Genomic DNA, 20,368 nt, shown 5'->3' on the forward strand with positions numbered 1-20,368 from the left:
TCATTTGTAGTAAGTATCGTGAGTATAGAGCTGTAAGTTGATTATAGAAATTAAATTGTTAAACTCAAGGAATAATGTACGCGTCCATAACAGGTCCCACATAGGATTAAGCCTAGTGCAAAAAGTTTACTATTTACGATGGTCACTTACGAACATACAGTGATACAATTTCAAATTATGACACTATGAAAATGTATCGAGTGTGCAAAAGTGAGAAAGGGACTTTGTGAAGTAATCAACCAAGGGAACTGAAATAATCGCCTTGGCAACCTAAAATGTGCATCTCATATCACGCAGGACACAGCCATGACTCAGGGTCAATGAGTATCCTATCCCCTTTGGAGACAGTTACCCAGCCTGGGTGAGATATAGCATTTAACATCTACTAGGAATCCTGGTAACCTAAACCTCCATCTGTCACAAAAAAAGGTGTGTTTATACAGTGTGCCAGGCTCGTATCCCATGTGAAGGGTAACGAGCCAATAATGTGTCCACAAGAGACGCTGATAGTTTCAATTCCAGCAGGGCACCTGTTTGGATCGAGCGCCTGTACGACACCAATCAGGGTCCCACCTGACGAGTGTCTTAGTTGTGTGAAGACCGATTGTGTGTGCAGCGCCAAGGACGTGCTTGTGGCGTGCTTGACCAAGCGGGCGCGGTACGGCGCGCCCCTGAGTGAAACGCGAGCATGGAACTTAACCTGACGTGGAGGACGAGATCCATGGTTAGGCTACGGCTACACCCACGCCCAGAGACCCGGCTGCTCTCAAGTGTCTCAAAATCCAGCAAAGAACACGCGTTACCAATTGATATCACGCAGGTAAACTTTTATCACCGGTGAGTAAACAGAGCCGCTGGTCAATATTTATGCTGTGCGCCAGGAACTGCAGTATATTGTTTGTTTGACATGTTAATCGGTGAAGGGCATTAACAAGAAGCTCCGTGCAACGGTGAATGAAGTTGTTTACTTTCCGTTCGCAGTGTGTTAAGATTTGCATTCCACATTATTTCTGATACTGTGAGTAGCCTTAGATTTTTGATGTAATAATATCCTCGGATTATGTTAGCAGTGTTGCAACCAGTTAGATTTTAAGATATCCCAGCAACTGCGTACACAGACACATACCGCTGTCATATTATGATGTGGACTCGTGTCATTCTATTTAGGTATTTAATGTAAGAAAGTTTTATATATATATATATATATATATATATATATATATATATATATATATATATATATATATTGCAGAACTCCGACTATATGAGGTTACACCCCGAATGACGTCATTTTGGCAAGGCTGTGTTAGTGGAAATATAGTCTCGTCAAAAATGAATATATCCTACTCCAAAGGAGTCCACAGTTCACTGCAACTGAACGTAGTGCCTCTTTTGGCATGCAGGACCCTCTAGAAGGACTTTGATTCCTCCTCCTGTTCATGCTCGCCTTCACAACATTGCATTACAGTCAATAGCTGAAAATAAATACAGTCTAATTAACGATCCTATCACTTGACTCCATGCTTTCCCCTGCACTTGACACTGGAGCTGCAAGGACTCCATACAGTGGGTTCTGAGGTTGTATAATCAAAACCTCTAAATCTCCATCGCCCAGAAGAGCATCAGGAGCGTTCTTGAACAACAGACATATGAAAACATGATACTGACGACTTAATGCTTGCCAGCGTAGATCAATGGAGCCTAACCCCATTACTCTAACAACTTGAGTGTACCTTTTTATCGAGATCATACGATATACAAATTGTAACCAGCAGCCGCCCTTTGGAAGCACAATTCTCCTGCCGGAAAAATTACGGTATGGAGACAGGTTGATGTCATATGCTTGTAACATACGCCTATCGTATATTTCTAGTCTTTACGCTTTTTCTCCTGAACTCTTCATTTTGTTAGTCTGTTTGACGTCAATATCGGAGGGTCCTGGTTTAATGAAATATCAGACTATGAATAGCAACCTTCATGGCCTCATACATAATTGACTTGTCCATTGTGATACGAGCACGCAGACACCATTTCGGCAAGCCTAACCGACACAGTGTACAACTCGCACTCCTCAATACAGCTCAGCACTCGGGAGTAAACTGCCCATTAATTAACTTGATCAACCTAAAGATCAAAGTCTGTACACGTCACTATGACGAAAATAAGATACGTAACAGCTGTCAGCCCACAGAATAAATAACAAAAGTCAAATCACCTGAAATTGACATTCCCACCAACCATTTTTGTTTTTCTTAGGCAAACGATGGGTAAATTAGGTCAGTTAATGGGTGGTGGGGGTAAGGGTGCTTAAGGTGATTCTTGTGTCCATTGTGATAATGGGGGCCATTTCCTGGAGAGTTGAATCCACCAATCAGTCAGCCTCAGTGTACGTACTGCAGGGGCCAGAGTCATTCCGCAGGGATAAAAAAAATTTATGCGAACGACATATTTACACATGTATCGCTGATATTTACATGTGTAGCAGTGCCGTTAATCTTGGTTTATGGTTGTAATAATGTGTCCACGAAGGGCGAGAGGTGAACCTGTACCCATACCACTGAACTTAAGAAGGTGGTAAGAAGCCAAGACATCGTAGCCATTATTTGATCGTACCATCGTATTCACAAGGAGTGAAAATATCAATACCTCCTTTTGGGATTTTTGGAGACAAATTTCTTAACTTTTACTGAGTTCAAGAGACAGTATCTCATATTATTAAGCCTACCACCCCTTCCTCTCGATCATAATTATGTAACGAGCAATTCTACCGTGTCGCTAGTTAAGTCTGGAGCTACGTTGTCGTTTTAAATTATTTGTGTTAAGACACCATAGGCCAGACACAGGGTGTATGCGGTATCAACACCTGAGGAAGGTGTTAAAAGATTTTGTTTATTGGTTGATGGATGCAGTTGTTTGTAGCTTGACGCTCACTGCCTTGATGTTCCCTGGTGGCAGTCGATGGTCCAAACAACTTGAGTGATCAGTTTTCGATTTTATTATAGTGGCGGGTAATGAAATGCCACCCAACTCCCGCCAACCTCCTCCAACCGAGTCGAAGAAAATTTGGGTTTTTCAGGAACATAAAAACCTGCCCAGCTTCAAATTATAACGATGAAATGTATTTTGCAAAATATAAAAATACATGTGAATGATAAATTATTGTTAAATGGTCATCATTTTGTTGAGGTATATATCGTCTGGCGTTGGAGGAAATGTTTATCTACATTTTGAGGTATCCACTGAAAAACCAGGTCCATCTATGGGCACTAGACACAACACACAGCAGACCACAGACATAACAGGAATCTGACACCATACAACAGACACTTACAACACATTCTGGACACGAGGAACACAACACAGCCCAGATACAACATATACTGGCCATGAGAGCCATACGACTTCAGTATACAACATTAAATGGATGTTCAACACAGTAGGTGGAAGGCAGCCACGGACATACGGAGGGAGGTTAGGAACGAAACGGCGCAGTGAACCAACACTACACTAGCTGTTAAGTTCCCCTCCGAATCTCAGGTTACTGTATTTCTGTTTCACGCACACATGGGTCCCTGGCATTCAGTGTATACACACACACACACACACACACACACACGTCTTAACTCTACGCCTAACCACTGCATCACTCACCCACGCCAGCACCTGGGGAAACGCCATGATTACCCCCGGCCGCTGCCCGCCACACCAGGAGCACCGCCACCACCTCCAGGAGCATGACGCCCTTGTGGTAGGGGAGCGAACGTGGTAGCTGATGACAGACGCCTCCTTCGGCCCCGCAGGACGCCTGAAGAAAAAAAACGAATCGTAGTAATGATTATTTATCTCGGTATCATGACCTTGAGGCAAGACTAGAAGATAGATCGCATGTTGAATTTATGAGCGCAATAGATAACAGCATGAGAGGCCAACACAGAAGGACTATAATGCAAGTACCAGACATTATTATCAACCCGTATGACAATAGCAAAACAGCTGATGTAATCTATACAGATTCTCACACAAAAAAAATATCAAAGTTCCCCATCAAAGGTTACTTTTCAAAGGCATAATATAGTATAGATGAGGTTGTAATTCAGCAGTTAGGAAATTGGTTAACTGCTCATAGAGTTGTGATTAAAGGTCAGGCCTCAAGAATGGGTTAGACGTAACTAAGTAGTTTACTATAAGGCTCAGTCTTGCGAACACTTCTCTTCTTGTAAGATACCGAAATTCGCACACGATGCTAAGATAATAAATGGACGATAGAAATTGAATGCCTACAGCTTCAAAATGACATAGACAAAATGATGGACTGGGTTCATAGGTGGCGAATGAATTTTGATATCGGTAAGGCAAACTTTTACATATCGTAGTCAAAAAAAGAAAAGGCAAGCTACAATATGAATTCTGTTGGACTATGAAAGGCAAATGAGGAAAATGGCTTGGGTGATCTAAGTAAACTGCACAAAAGCAGTTAAAAGGACATACAAAATTCTTGGCTTTATGCGTTGGACTATCGAATTTAAGTCCAGGGAAATTATCCTTAATCTGTATTGCATCCCCATCTTGATTATTGTGTTCACTTTTGGTCAAACTACTTGAGGGAAGACAGAGACAAAATGGAAGGAGTACAGACAGAGACAAGCGACCAAGATGAAAGCCTAATTCAGATGCAACCAAGATGAAAACCTAATAAACTACTTACATCAGTTGAGTTTAGGAAAAGAGAAGGAATATTGAGGAGTGATTTCATACAGGCATTTACAATTATCAAAGGCTTCGACAATCTCAATATCACGACTTACATTGGAATTGATTCGTCTGATTTCAGTCCTAATAATGGCTACAAACCTGTAGACAAAAGTTTTACTTCGAACTGGCGAAGAACTTTTTTTTTTTCTTCAACGGAATTTTTAACATAAGGCATGATTTGCCAGTTAGAGTGGTTGAAAGTAGTACCATAATACGTTTAAGAAAAGTGGATAATTTTTCTTTTCATAGCCACAACTTATCGATATTATTTGCGCTTCCTTTGCTTCATTTTTTATTCATCTTGTAGGATCTAGTCACGGACAGAATTCCACATTATCGAAAAAGAACAGATAAGAGAAAGCATTTACGAATTTTGGAGGATGTGGAAAACCCCTTGTTTCAAAATGTGCTAGGTCATAGTTAGTGGGAAAGACACGAGAGGGTAGAGAGTTCCAAAGTTTCGAGGTGTAGGGAAAGAAACAGTTATCAAAATGGCCCACCCGTAAGCTAGTTGCCTACGGCCACACAGTAACCGTGTGACGTAGCAGCTTGCAAAGTGTTGCGTGGTGCGTATATCTATTCTTACCGCATTGATCTGTGATTTTCGTAACTTATCCATTATCTCAAACAGCCTTTGAGGGATGCAGTGGCCTGTTGCTCTTTGAATTTCCTCGTATTCCTTTGTGTACACAACACAGCATAATGCAACCCTGTCTTCTCTACCTAATAAAGCACACTTATACACACATATCAGTAAATCAACTACAAATATTCATATATATGTAATAGTTTCGCATGTAATAAATTTGTTGTTAGTTATTGACGGATATAATTCTATTTTTCAGGGTTGTGGTAATTTGTTGGTAATGTTATTTCTTATACAGCAGTTTGCTGGCTGTGCCTTACTTTCGTTTTATTGTTAACGCTGTAATTTGAATATCGTCTGCCTGTACTGTGTCATAGTCTTGTTATTTGCTTTAGATATTGGTAGGAATTATTTCTGTATAGGAGGCAATCCTTTGTATTTCAGTTGGCTGGTTGGGTGTGTGGGCTCCAAGCCTATCTATCATCAGCTGCCAAAGTCAGCTGATGATAGATAGGTTTGCCAGGTCAAGTTCCATCCACTAACGGAAAACAAGAATTAAATCCCCTTTTAAGGTGTTAAGGATAATTTCCAGACCATATACAATCTTCCTGTGTAAGTGGCATATGTGTATTGCAGAATATGCGAAAACAAGAGATTGGATTATGTTCATTATCTTTTGCCAATAGCAATGGAAATACATTTGATTTTTTTTTTTTAGCAAGGAAGGAAAACTTGACACACACACACACACACACACACACACACACACACACACACACACACACCATAACGGAAATAACTAATTTATACATGTGCAACACATTATACATAGTTTCCTAGTCGTAATCAAATTCAAAATTACAAGCTTACGCTCACTTTCTGCCATTCTTCAACCCATCTCTCTCAATATCCCTGCATACAACCACATTCTCGAAGCTCATTCCCTTTCACCGCCCTCTTGCCACCCAAATCGTTCCCTCTTTTCCTAAAAACCGCAACATAACCTTCACAGTCTTCTCCACCAAGAGGTGAGTGATCAGGCATTCCACTACCTGCCCCGTCTCAGCACGTTCACATTCAACAGTTCTCTCCTCCATGCACGCCTATTAGTACACTATCCAGTAATGCCCATTTATCCACATTCCTACTTTTTGTTTTATTTTTCCTGAGACGGCACGAGCAACTGAGGCCCTAATCAAGGTGGGGGGGGGGGGGGTGAGAGAGATGTGTGGTAATAAAAAGAGTGTGGTTGGGAGAGCAGAGGAGGGTCTGTTGAGGTGGTTTCGACACTTAGAGAGAATGAGTGAGGAAAGATTGACAAGTAGGGTGTGTGTGTCGGAGGTGGAGGGTACGAAGAGGGGCGAGAGACCGGATTGGGGTGGAAGGATGGAGTGAGGGCGATTTTGAGCGATTGGGGCCTGAACATACAGGAGGGTGGGGGGCGTGCGGGGAATGGAGTGAATTGGAGCGATGTGGTATACCGGGGTCGACGTTCTGTTGATGGATTGAACCAGGGCATGTGAAGCGTTTGGGGTAAACCATGGAAAGTTTTGTGGGGCCTGGATGTGGAAATGGAGTTGTGGTTTCGGTGCATTATACATGACAGCTAGAGACTGAGTGTGAACGAATGTGGCCTTTGTTGTCTTTTCCTAGCGCTGCCTTGCACGCGCGGGGGGAGGGGGCGCCATTTCATGTGTGGCGAGATGGCGACGAGAGTGGATGAAGGCAGCATGTGTGGATATGTACATGCGTATATTGTTTCAAAATGTGTAGTCATATTAGTGGAAAACACGTTGAGGTAAGAGTTTCCAAGTTCGAGTGTGGGAAAGAAACAGTTATCAAAATGGCCCACCCTGTGAGTTGTTGGGTCTACGTTTCCCACAGTAACCTGTGACTAGCAGCTTGCAAAGTGTTGGGGCGTAAATCTATTCAATAACGCATTGAATCTGTTATTTTCGTAACTCATCCAATTTTTCTCAAACAGCCTTTTGGATGCATTGCTGTTGCTTTCTTTGATATTTTCCTCGTATTCCGCTTTGTGTACACAAACAGCGAAGAAATGCCAACCCTGCCTCTACCTAATAAAGCACACTTATACACCAACAGTAAATCAACACAAATATCATAATAAATAGTTTCGCATAATATTGTTGTTAGTTATATGACGATAATTCTATTTTCAGGTTGTGTAATCTGTTGGTAAATGTATTCCTATTCACAGCTATTTCCTGTGCTGGCCTTACTTTCGTTTCATGTAACCTGTAATTGAATATCGTTGCCTGTATGTCCAAAATCTTTTCATATCTTTAGCCTTTAGATTTGGTAGGAATTTTTCTGTATAGGAGCATCCTTTTACTCCTCCCACATTCGCTGGTATGTGTTGGCTCCAAGCCTATCTATCATCAGCTGCCAAGTCAGCTGATGATAATGTTTCCATCAAGTTCCCATCCATCTAACGAAAACAAGAATTAAATCCCCTTTAGGTTTAAGATAATTCCAACCTATATACAACTTTCCTGTTAATGCATATGGATTCGAATATCAAACCACCAGATCTGATTATGTTCCATTATTTTCCGCTAGCAATGACATCATTGATTTTTTACAAGAGAAAACTTGACACACACACACTCACCACACACACACCACACACCACACACACCCACACACACACAACCATATACTGGAAATAACTAATTTATACCTTGCAACACATTACATATTCCCATCTAATTCAAATTCCAAAATTACAAGTTACGCTCGACTTCCTACCATTTTTCAACCCATCTCAAAATTTCGCCGCATACACACCACATATCGAAGCCACTTCCCTTCCAGCGCCCTCTTGCCATCCCAAACGTTCCCTCTTTTCCTAAAACGCAACATAACCTTCACTCTCCAGTTTCTCACCACAAAGGTGAGTGATCAGCATTCCACTTACCTCCCCTCTCACAGTTCTACATTCAACATTTCTCCTCCATGCACCCTATTAGTACACTAACCAGTAATCCATTCTATCCACATCCTACTTTTTTTTTTTATTTTTCCAACGGCACGCAACTGAGGCCCTAATCTAGTGGGGGGGGGGTGTGAGAAATGTAATACACAGGTGTTGAAGCAGAGACGTTAGAGTGGTTCTCACACTAGAGAATATATCGGAAAGATTACAGTAGGTGTGCCTTCGGAGTGAGTACAAAGGCAAGACCGATTGGTGAAGATGTGGGCATTTGAGCATTGCCTGAACATACCAGAGGGGGGGCGGCCGGATTACGAAATTGACGATGTGTATACCGGTCGACGTACTTCATGGATTGAACCAGGGCATGTGAAGCTTCTGGGTAAACCATGAAAGTTTTTGTGGTTCCTTGACTGTTGGAAAGAGCGGGTTTCGATGCTTACCCGGTAGCGGAGCTAAGTAAACGATGTGACTTTGTTGCTTTTTTCCTACCTCCCTGGCCGCCCGGGGGAGGGGCGTCCATTTCATGTGTTGGAATTGCGACGAATGATAAAGGCAGCATGTGTGGATATTACATGCGTATATTTTGTGTAGTATATTATGTAACGTTAATGTACAGTTTTAGGGCGTGTGACGTTTATGTAACGAGGTGTGTGTGGGTGGGTTGCCAATCTCGCTGTTTCTTGCTACCCCTAACATGGGAGAAGTAGACAAAGTATATATTAATAAATTGTATATATATATATATATATATATATATATATATATATATATATATATATGTTTATATAGTATTTGATTATATACCCTAGCCTGAGCCAGGTACCCATTTTATCCACCAACCCCAAGGGTTGGATGAACAGCTGGGTTGACTGTGGACCGACTGCCGCATCCGGGATTCGTCAAACCTATACAATCGGCTCTGGGCGGCCCGTGAATGAGTCACGTTCAGGAACGTCACACGCTACACGACGGAGGTCCATATTATAAACCAGTTTGATATTTATAGAGGCATTTTTTTTCGCCAGATATTCGCAATTGAGCACATTCGTGCATTCGAGGTGGATGAACACTCCTCGCTTTGGCTCCTTGTGATCCAACTTAGATGAAAATGAAATTCAAGATGGGGAGAGGTTTTTGAAGGCCCCTCGCTCCTGTCCCTAGACATCGCCTTCCACGACACGCAGGGAATACGTGGTGATCTGCTTTCTTCCCGGTCGTCCACACCTGGACAATAATCGTTTTTGATAAGCTCTCTCAGAAAAGTGTCCGTGGCTACCACTAAGTTTCCGAGTGGTAGCTGGTCATTCATATATTCATCAACTTGATGGTACGCGCCCCCAGTCACACATCAAAGACATTTCCAAAATTGTATCACACTATTTCTAGCCTCATTTGATAGCAGTTGAATGCAAAGGTGAGTAATGTGGCAGTTGAGGGAATAATTGGTATACATGGGGTGTTCAGTGTTGTAAATGGAAATGGTGAAGAGCTTGTAGATTTATGTGCTGAAAAAGGACTGGTGATTGGGAATACCTGGTTTAAAAAGAGCTATACATAAGTATACGTATGTAAGTAGGAGAGATGGCCAGAGAGCATTATTGGATTATGTGTTAATTGATAGGCGCGCGAAAGAGAGACTTTTAGATGTTAATGGGTTGAGAGGTGCAACTGGAGGGATGTCTGATCATTATCTTGTGGAGGCGAAAGTGAAGATTTGTAGAGGTTTTCAGAAAAGAAGAGAGATTGTTGGGTGAAGAGAGTAGTGAGAGTAAGTGAGCTTGGGAAGGAGACTTGTATGAGGAAGTATCAGGAGAGACTGAGTACAGAATGGAAAAGGGTGAGAACAAAGGACGTAAAGGGAGTGGGGGAGGAATGGGATGTATTTAGGGAAGCGGTGATGGCTTGTGCAAAAGATGCCTGTGGCATGAAAAGCGTGGGATGTGGGCAGATTAGAAAGGGCAGTGAGTGGTGGGATGAAGAAGTAAGATTATTAGTGAAAGAGAAGAGAGAGACATTTGGACGATTTTTGCAGGGAAATAATGCAAATGACTGGGAGATATATAAAAGAAAGAGGCAGGAGGTCAAGAGAAAGGTGCAAGAGGTAAAAAAGAGGGCAAATGAGAGTTGGGATGAGAGAGTATCATTAAATTTTAGGGAGAATAAAAAGATGTTTTGGAAGGAGGTAAATAAAGTGCGTAAGACAAGGGAACAAATGGGAACATCAGTGAAGGGGGCTAATGGGGAGGTGATAAGTAGTGACGATGTGAGAAGGAGATGGAGTGAGTATTTTGAAGGTTTGTTGAATGTGTTTGATGATAGAGTGACAGATATAGGGTGTTTTGGTCGAGGTGGTGTGCAAAGTGAGAGGGTTAGGAAGAATGATTTGGTAAACAGAGAAGAGGTAGTAAAAGCTTTGCGGAAGATGAAAGCCGGCAAGGCAGCGGGTTTGGATGGTATTGCAGTGGAATTTATCAAAAAAGGGAGTGACTGTATTGTTGAATGGTTGGTAAGATTATTCAGTGTATGTATGACTCATGGTGAGGTGCCTGAGGATTGGCGGAATGCTTGCATAGTGCCATTGTACAAAGGCAAAGGGGATAAAAGTGAGTTCTCAATCTACAGAGGTATAAGTTTGTTGAGTATTCATGGGAAATTATATTCGAGGGTATTGATTGAGAGGGTGAAGGCATGTACAGAGCATGAGATTGGGGAAGAGCAGTGTGGTTTCAGAAGTGGTAGAGGATGTGTGGATCAGGTGTTTGCTTTGAAGAATGTATGTGAGAAATACTTAGAAAAGCAAATGGATTTGTATGTAGCATTTATGGATCTGGAGAAGGCATATGATAAAGTTGATAGAGATGCTCTGTGGAAGGTTTTAAGAATATCTGGTGTGGGAGGCAAGTTGTTAGAAGCAGTGAAAAGTTTTTATCAAAGGTGTAAGGCATGTGTACGTGTAGGAAGAAAGGAAGGTGATTGGTTCTCAGTGAATGTTGGTTTGCGGCAGGGGTGTGTGGTGTCTCCATGGTTGTTTAATTTGTTTATGGATGGGGTTGTTAGTGAGGTGAATACAAGAGTTTTGGAAAGAGGGGCAAGTATGCAGTGTGTTGTGGATGAGAGAGCTTGGGAAGTGAGTCAGTTGTTGTTCGCTGATTATACAGCGCTGGTGGCTGATTCGGGTGATAAACTGCAGAAGCTGGTGACTGAGTTTGGTAAAGTGTGTGAAAGAAGAAAGCTGAGAGTAAATGTGAATAAGAGCAAGGTTATTAGGTACAGTAGGGTTGAGGGACAAGTCAATTGGGAGGTAAGTTTGAATGGAGAAAAACTGGAGGAAGTGAAGTGTTTTAGATGTCTGGGAGTGGATTTGGCAGCGGATGGAACCATGGAAGCGGAAGTGAATGATAGGATGGGGGAGGGGGCGAAAGTTCTGGGAGCGTTGAAGAATGTGTGGAAGTCGAGAACGTTATCTTGGAAAGCAAAAATGGGTATGTTTGAAGAGATAGTGGTTCCAGCAATGATATATAGTTGCGAGGTGTGGGCTATAGATAGAGTTGTGCGGAGGAGGGTGGATGTGCTAGAAATGAGATGTTTGAGGACAATATGTGGTGTGAGGTGGTTTGATCAAGTAAGTAATGAAAGGGTAACAGAGATGTGTGGTAATAAAAAGAGTGTGGTTGAGAGAGCAGAAGAGGTTGTTTTGAAATGGTTTGGTCACATGGAGAGAATGAGTGAGGAAAGATTGACAAAGAGGATATTTGTGTGTCAGAAGTGCAGGAAACGAGGAGAAGTGGGAGACCAAATTGGAGGTGGAAAGATGGAGTGAAAAAGATTTTGAGTGATCGGGGACTGATCATGCAGGAGGGTGAAAGGTGTGCAAGGAATAGAGTGAATTGGAACGATGTGGTATACCGGGATCGACGTGCTGTCAATGGATTGAACCAGGGCATGTTAAGCGTCTGGGGTAAACCATGGAAAGTTCTGTGGGGCCTGGATGTGGAAAGGGAGCTGTGGTTTCTGTGCATTATACATGACAGCTAGAGACTGAGTGTGAACGAATGTGGCCTTTGTTGTCTTTTCCTAGCGCTACCTCGCGCACATGCTGGGGGAGGGAATTGTTATTTCATGTGTGGCGGGGTGGCGATGGGAATGAAAAAGCAGACAGTATGAATTATGTACATGTGTATATATGTATATGTCTGTGTGTGTGTGTACATATGTATACGTTGAAATGTATATACATGTGTATGTGGGTAGGTTGAGCCATTCTTTCGTCTGTTTCCTGGCACTACCTCGCTAACGCGGGAGACAGCGACAGAGTATAATAACGTTCATGTAGAAATTTTTTTATGACAATGATAGATAACATGACATTTTTAAATTCTGATTCTACATACTTTCGTGACGACAAAAAAAAAAAATCCAGTAATAATGGTATACTCATGAAAAAATGCACCATGCACGCAAATGTTTATATGCTAGTGTTCAACTGTTGCCAACATACGTTCTTCTCATGATGAAATCAATAATTTACTTGTATTTTTTTTTACACGTGTGACCGACAGTGCCCCATTACCACTCATAACATGCCACACCCTTAATGCTGGACGTCATTATGGGCTGGGTTTGCCTGCCAGCCCGCGACTCAATTGTTCATGGCATTGTCATTATTCATTTACCGTAAACAGTTCCTCCTTTGTATTCCCGTGTTCTCTGTTTAGACTGCGTCCGCGCTGCGTGTACACGTAAGCCACGAATAGTGTAACAGGAGGAGAGAGAATATATATATATATATATATATATATATATATATATATATATATATATATATATATATATATATATCGTCCTGTGTTCCCTTTCCCGACCATTCCAATACTTTCTGTATCCCCTTCCAGGACTCCTCGCCCCTTCCAGTGCCCCATTCTGTCTCGAAACCCATGCCTACCTACACCATCAGCCACACACACACACACACACACACACGCGAAGGGTCCGCCACACTCCCTCCCCTTACCACCGGACCAAGTTACGATGGCAGCGCCTTTAGCGCCTTCCCAGAGAGAGAGAGAGAGAGAGAGAGAGAGAGAGAGAGAGAGAGAGAGAGACGTTAAGTGTATATATATATAAACATTCGTGTCCAGTGAATTATACCAGGTCTGTAGTATTAAGACCTAAGACTGTTCGCAGAAATCGTCTGCTGGAGGAGGCAGGTCCAGAGTCCATTTAAAGTCCTTACTAGGGAGGGTTTTTGTCACTGCCACAGTGAGCAGGACCCCTTAACAGTATGATCCTATAATCGTGATAAGAATCCAGTCTAAATATGTACACTAGACATTTCCAGGTAATACCTTGCATGTCTTTTGACTGGGGAATGTGTGAATATCATTGTACTCAAGAGTGCGACATATGTGCGATGAAACACCAATTGTCGTAGGACCCGCAACATGACCTTTGGCCATGCAAATCCCTTACAAATTTCAGACGGTTTCTTTCATTCAAGAAAAAAATATATATATGTTCAATAGTAGTCATTAATTACAAAAGAAATTTATTTTTTAAAGCAACTTGTGCGTTTGGGAATGTAACATAAACATCGCTGTCGATAATCATCAAATATAATTTATTTCAGATGAGAGTTATCGTTTATCTGATTACAAGACCAGAGTGGCATTACTCGAATTCAATTGTCTTTCTCCGCCGGAGTTGATGATCTATAGATGACGCTTGCGGAAATCCGAACACTTATTCGCGGTAATTGAAGCAAGGGCCATGGCTGGAGAGCATATAAAAGCGGCTCTCGTACAGATATCGTACTCGGCCTCTGGCTGCCTGGGAAGCCGATGTTCCAGGCATACCACACTGCTGGAGAGGCGATAGGATGAAAGACCCTTTTTTCCAATTGGTGTTAATTGAAGAGCCTCCTTACCTCCTGCATGGCTATAGCCATGTGACCCATGACGCATGTTGCCACGTACCAGCTCGACGCCCTTGTCCAACTTATTATCTTTGGGTTCCTGGTAGAGACGTGTCATTTTCAAATTCCTCGACTTTATATGAATTCCTGGACAAAATCTTTGAGTGATTTCTAAAACAGCGGTAACAGCTTTTAAACCAAACTGTACTTCCTGCAAGGTTTTATTGCTTTGATGAAGAAATAAACGATGATTCCCCAGTTCTAAAAAAGAAAATAATAATAATAATGGATGGTAAGCACGCAGTCTTGCGACACTCTCGCTCCTCATGAGTGTCTGCTGAAATCTACACATTTTGCAGGATATTTTTTTTTCTAAGCTAGTAAAGACTCCCTGACGAACATATGCATGACATGGACGACATGAGTCGCAGTTACTTGGATTGTAAGTTTAAATTGGTATTTTGCTCTAGTTTGTTATCCAGTTTAATTCACTGGCCAGTTGAAGCAGTGATGGAAGCATCGCATACCGGCCAGTTGAAGCAGTGAAGGAAGCATCACCTTCCGGCCAGTTGAAGCAGTGAAGGAAGCATCACATACCGGCCAGTTGAAGCAGTGAAGGAAGCATCACATACTAGGCAGTTGAAGCAGTGAAGGAAGCATCACATACCGGCCAGTTGAAACAGTGAAGGAAGCATCACATACCGGCCAGTTGAAGCAGTGAAGGAAGCATCACATACTAGGCAGTTGAAGCAGTGAAGGAAGCATCACATACCGGCCAGTTGAAGCAGTGAAGGAAGCATCATACACCGGCCAGTTGAAGCAGTGAAGGAAGCATCACATACCAGCCAGCTGAAGCAGTGAAGGAGGTATCACATACCGGCCAGTTGAAGCAGTGAAGGAAGCATCACATACCGGCGAGTTAAGCCAGTGAAAGAAACATCACATAACCAACATGATTAAGTATGTAAACCTCCATAAATTGAGTTATACAACAAATTTAAACGTCAAAATGAAACTTAGATAATTGAAACCAGCAAAATAAATCCTATGGAGTGTTCCACTTCTGGTAGAAGCAAGGGAGTCATTATTATCCAGTCAATTTGTCGCTTAATTACCGAAAACGGTGACTTAGTTCAAAACAACAAAGCCAACACCAAAAAAAATAAAAGATATTTTCCACTGAAGGCAACTCACGTCCCAAATTCAAATTCACTGATAAGGAAAGAGAACATTGTTCAACAATTTGTCATAAGAGATGAAGACATACCATCAGCAATAAACGGAATGACAATATATAAAACAACAGGACCTAATAACTCTCATCTGTGGACAATGCAAGAGGTGACCATAGAAGAGTTAAACCCTTGACTGACCTTTTCAACAAGGCATTTGATCCAGGAAAAGTTCCGGACGAACGGAAATTTGCCAAATGGAACACCCGATAGTCAAAAAAAAAGCGAAACAGTCACTGCCCCGGGAATTACCATCCAGTTAGTTTAATGTCTGTAGTTGAAAAGCTTTTGGAAACTTTCATTCGAGACAGAACGTAACCATTTAGAGGACCAGCGGTTAATAAATGATTCTCAGTATGATTTTCGACGACATTGTTCTTTGCCATATTTACTGATTTCTTTTATAACATAATCAACTGTTGTCATCTATCTAGATTTTCAAAACCCATTCGATAAGGTTACGCATCAAAAATTACTGGCAAAAATTGCGTTACAGTGAATAGGAAATTGGTTGACTGGGCGCAGACACAAGCCTCAGAATGGTTAGACGTAACAAGTGGAGTGCCACAAGGACCAGTCTTGGAACCGGTTCTCTTTCTCATATATATATTAATGATATCAACGATGGGCTGTATTGAAAGATATTAAAATCTGCTGATTATAGAAAGCTGGGAAATAAATCTGTCAATCAATTTAAACGTCTACAACTTCAAACTGACATAGACAAACTAATGGAGTGAGACTATAAGTGGCAAATGAATCTTAATACTTAGTGCAAAGTTTTACGTAACGGTAAACAAAAACGAAGAGACAAGCTACAGTATTTATTATGTTGAACTGTAAAAGGTATATGAGGGGAAAAGACTTGGGTGTGATAATCTCTGGTGACCTAAAACCGATCAAGCAGTGCACACAAGCAGTGAAAAGAGCGAATACTAGTAGTTCCTGGATTCATAGGCAGGGCTTCCAAAACAACAAAGTCCAGGGAATCAGCCGTACTCTTTACACTTCACTGGTTTGTCCGCATCACAGTTAGTGTTCAGTCTTGCTCACCCAACCTAAAAGAGAGAGAGAGAGAGAGAGAGAGAGAGAGAGAGAGAGAGAGAGAGAGAGAGAGAGAGAGAGAGAGAGCAGTGTACAGCTATGCCAAGATGATTCCCGGGTTGAGAAAGATATCCCCACGAGAGCAGATTAGACTATTTGAATGTATGTAGCTTGGGATTAAGAAGGCCAAGAGGTAATCCAATACAAGGATTCAAAATCATCAACAAATGCTTGGAGTAAATTAGGACTTGAATCCTTTTACTCGCAGTAATGGATACAAACTTGTGGGCAAATGTTTTACTTCGAATGAGGCGTTTTTTTTTTTTCTTTCTTCAACAGTGGTCGAAATCAGAACTACAGATACGTCTTAAGAATAGACTTTGATCATAATTTTGCTTCAAGTCCAAGACTTGCACGGTGCGATTCCTTATCCACACTGGCAGACTTCAGGTTATCATCTTTGAATGATGTATATACCCTCTACCTTTTACCACACAAATCCGTGAATTTCTGATATTTTCCACTATCAAAAAGGACCCATAGTATTCTGTTCGAACTACTATGTATATAGTAATCGTAGTCATAAAACGCTACTATTCTGTTCGAACTACTATGTATATAGTAATCGTAGTCATAAAACGCTACGAACTTAGAGAGTTATATAACCACAAGATTCAACAGATGTTCCAAACAATGAAACTGCAGCGATGTGTTTGTCATTTTTTTCCCCCCTCTTTGTGTCCTCTCGACTCAAGTCACAAAGCGTTCCCATCTCCTGTGTTCCTCCGAGATGTTACAAAATAACAGTTAGGTGATGTGTGACTGTTCTCTCCATGAATCCACAGCTACTGATCAGTGTTCTATTCCCTTGTTCAGCCACAAACTTTTCTAACCACAGCTACTGAACAGTGTTCTGTTCCCTCGTTCAGCCACAAACTTTTGTGGTTAACCACAGCTACTGAACAGTGTTCTGTTCGCTTGTTCAGCCACAAACTTTTGTGGTTAACCACAGCTACTGAACAGTGTTCTGTTCCCTCGTTCAGCCACAAACTTTTGTGGTTAACCACAGCTACTGAAGAGTGTTCTGATCCCTGGTTCAGCCACAGACTTTCGTAACTTTTCATCCGTGATCTAAGTCGTGTCTTAGCGCACACTTCGTGACAAATCATTGATGTAGGCCATGAATTCTTTAAAAATCAAGCCAGAAATGTACTGTTTAAGAATGCGTCCAACTCCACAACCAGTTCCACTCAACCAAAAGTGTAGCTGACCCAATTGTTCAATTTTGACCTGTAAGAGATAGCCTTCAGTTAGCCATAACTTTTGCTAGTAAAACGGATATATTCTTGATATGAAATTATACCCTTCTTGTGCAAGGTGCCATTTCCAGCGCCAAAAGAAAATAACATGAAAATCAGTGCGTTGTCAGCCTGTGCAAACTGACAAAGATTAGTGAAATAAATTAATGAACGTGATTTATATTCGCAACCTCCGTTTATTTTCTCTTCAGTCCCTAATGAAATGTAAATTCTGTTCATATTCAACAACTACTACCACTACCACTACTACTAATAATAATGATAATGGATTTGTATGTAGCATTTATGAATCTGGAGAAGGCATATGATAAAGTGGATAGAGATGTTCTGTGGAAGGTATTAAGAATATATGGTGTTGGAGGTAAGTTGCTAGAAGCAGTGAAAACTTTTTACCAACGATGTAAGGCATGTGTACGAGTAGGAAGAAAGAAAAGTGATTGGTTCTTAAGTGAATGTCAGTTTGCGGCAGGGGTGCGTAATGTCTCCATGGTCGTTTAATTTGTTTATGGATGGGTTGTTAGGGAGGTGAATGCAAGAGTTTTGGAGAGAGGGGCAAGTATGAAGTCTGTTCTGGATGAGAGAGCTTGGGAAGTGAGTCAGTTATTGTTCGCTGATGATACGGCGCTGGTGGATGATTCGGGTGAGAAACTGCAGAAGTTGGTGACTGAATATGGTAAAGTGTGTGAAAGAAGAATGTTGAGAGTAAATGTGAATAAGAGCAAGGTTATTAGGTACAGTAGGGTTGAGGGACAAGTTGACTGGGAGGTAAGTTTGAATGGAGAAAAACTAGGGGAAGTGAAGTGTTTCAGATATCTACGAGTGGACTTAGCAGTGAATGGAACCATGGAAGCGGAAGTGAGTCACAGGTTCTGGGAGCGTTGAAGAATGTGTGGAAGGCAAGAACGTTATCTTGGAGAGCACAAAATGGGTATGTTTGAAGGAATAATAGTTCCAACAATGTTATATGGTTGCGAAGCGTGGGCTATAGATAGGGTTGTGCGGAGGAGGATGGATGTGTTGGAAATTAAATGTCTGAAGACAGTATGTAGTGTGAGGTGGTTTGATCGAGTGAGTATTGAAAGGGTAAGAGATTTTTTTTTTTTTCATACGATTCGCCATTTCCCGCATTTGCGAGGTAGCGTTAAGAACAGAGGACTGGGCCTTAGAGGGAAAATCCTCACCTGGCCCCCTTCTCTGTTCCTTCTTTTGGAAAATTAAAAAAAAAACGAGAGGGGAGGATTTCCAGCCACCCGCTCCCTCCCCTTTTAGTCGCCTTCTACGACACGCAGGGAATACGTGGGAAGTATTCTTTCTCCCCTATCCCCAGGGATATATATATATATATATATATATATATATATATATATATATATATATATATATATATATATATATATATATATATATATATTTTTTTTTTTTTTTTTTTGCTTTGTCGCTGTCTCCCGCGTTTGCGAGGTAGCGCAAGGAAACAGACGAAAGAAATGGCCCAACCCACCCCATACACATGTATATACATACGTCCACACACGCAAATATACATACCTACACAGCTTTCCATGGTTTACCCCAGATGCTTCACATGCCCTGATTCAACCCACTGACAGCACGTCAACCCCGGTATACCACATCGATCATAGGGTGGGGGAGGGGGCGAAAATTCTGGGAGCCTTGAAGAATGTGTGGAAGTCGAGAACAGTATCTCGGAAAGCAAAAATGGGTATGTTTGAAGGAATAGTGGTTCCAACAATGTTGTATGGTTGCGAGGCGTGGGCTATGGATAGAGTTGTGCGCAGGAGGATGGATGTGCTGGAAATGAGATGTTTGAGGACAATGTGTGGTGTGAGGTGGTTTGATCGAGTAAGTAACGTAAGGGTGAGAGAGATGTGTGGAAATAAAAAGAGCGTGGTTGAGAGAGCAGAAGAGGGTGTTTTGAAATGGTTTGGGCACATGGAGAGAATGAGTGAGGAAAGATTGACCAAGAGGATATATGTGTCGGAGGTGGAGGGAACGAGGAGAAGTGGGAGACCAAATTGGAGGTGGAAAGATGGAGTGAAAAAGATTTTGTGTGATCGGGGCCTGAACGTGCAGGAGGGTGAAAGGAGGGCAAGGAATAGAGTGAACTGGATCGATATATATACACACACATATATATATATATATATATATATATATATATATATATATATATATATATATATATATTTTATCCCTGGGAATAGGGGAGAAAGAATACTTCCCACGTATTCCCTGCGTGTCGTAGAAGGCGACTAAAAGGGGAGGGAGCGGGGGGCTGGAAATCCTCCCCTCTCAATTTTTTTTAATTTTCCAAAAGAAGGAACAGAGAAGGGGGCCAGGTGAGGATATTCCCTCAGTGGCCCAGTTCTCTGTTCTTAACGCTACCTCGCTAACGCGGGAAATGGCGAATAGTTTAAAAATATATATATATATATATATATATATATATATATATATATATATATATATATATATATATACACATATATATATTATCCCTGGGGATAGGGGAGAAAGAACACTTCCCTACGTATTCCCTGCGTGTCG

The 20,368-nt window shown here is 41.6% G+C and overlaps 1 protein-coding gene across 3 annotated transcripts in view; it reads left to right on the forward strand.

Moving 5' to 3' along the window:
- Positions 1-509: 509 nt before the first annotated feature.
- LOC139759801 (SUZ RNA-binding domain-containing-like) overlaps positions 510-20,368 on the forward strand; it is an 84,663-nt gene continuing 64,804 nt past the window's right edge. The window contains exon 1 of one of the 3 annotated variants that reach the window (XM_071682273.1): positions 510-820. In XM_071682273.1, coding sequence (XP_071538374.1) covers positions 689-820 — 132 coding nt within the window. In that variant the 5' untranslated portion in view covers positions 510-688. The remainder of the gene's footprint in view (positions 821-20,368) is intronic. The other 2 variants (XM_071682276.1, XM_071682278.1) reach the window with 2 other exon arrangements.

The sequence above is a fragment of the Panulirus ornatus genome, chromosome 34 (assembly GCF_036320965.1).
Source record: "Panulirus ornatus isolate Po-2019 chromosome 34, ASM3632096v1, whole genome shotgun sequence".
Taxonomy (NCBI): domain Eukaryota; kingdom Metazoa; phylum Arthropoda; class Malacostraca; order Decapoda; family Palinuridae; genus Panulirus; species Panulirus ornatus.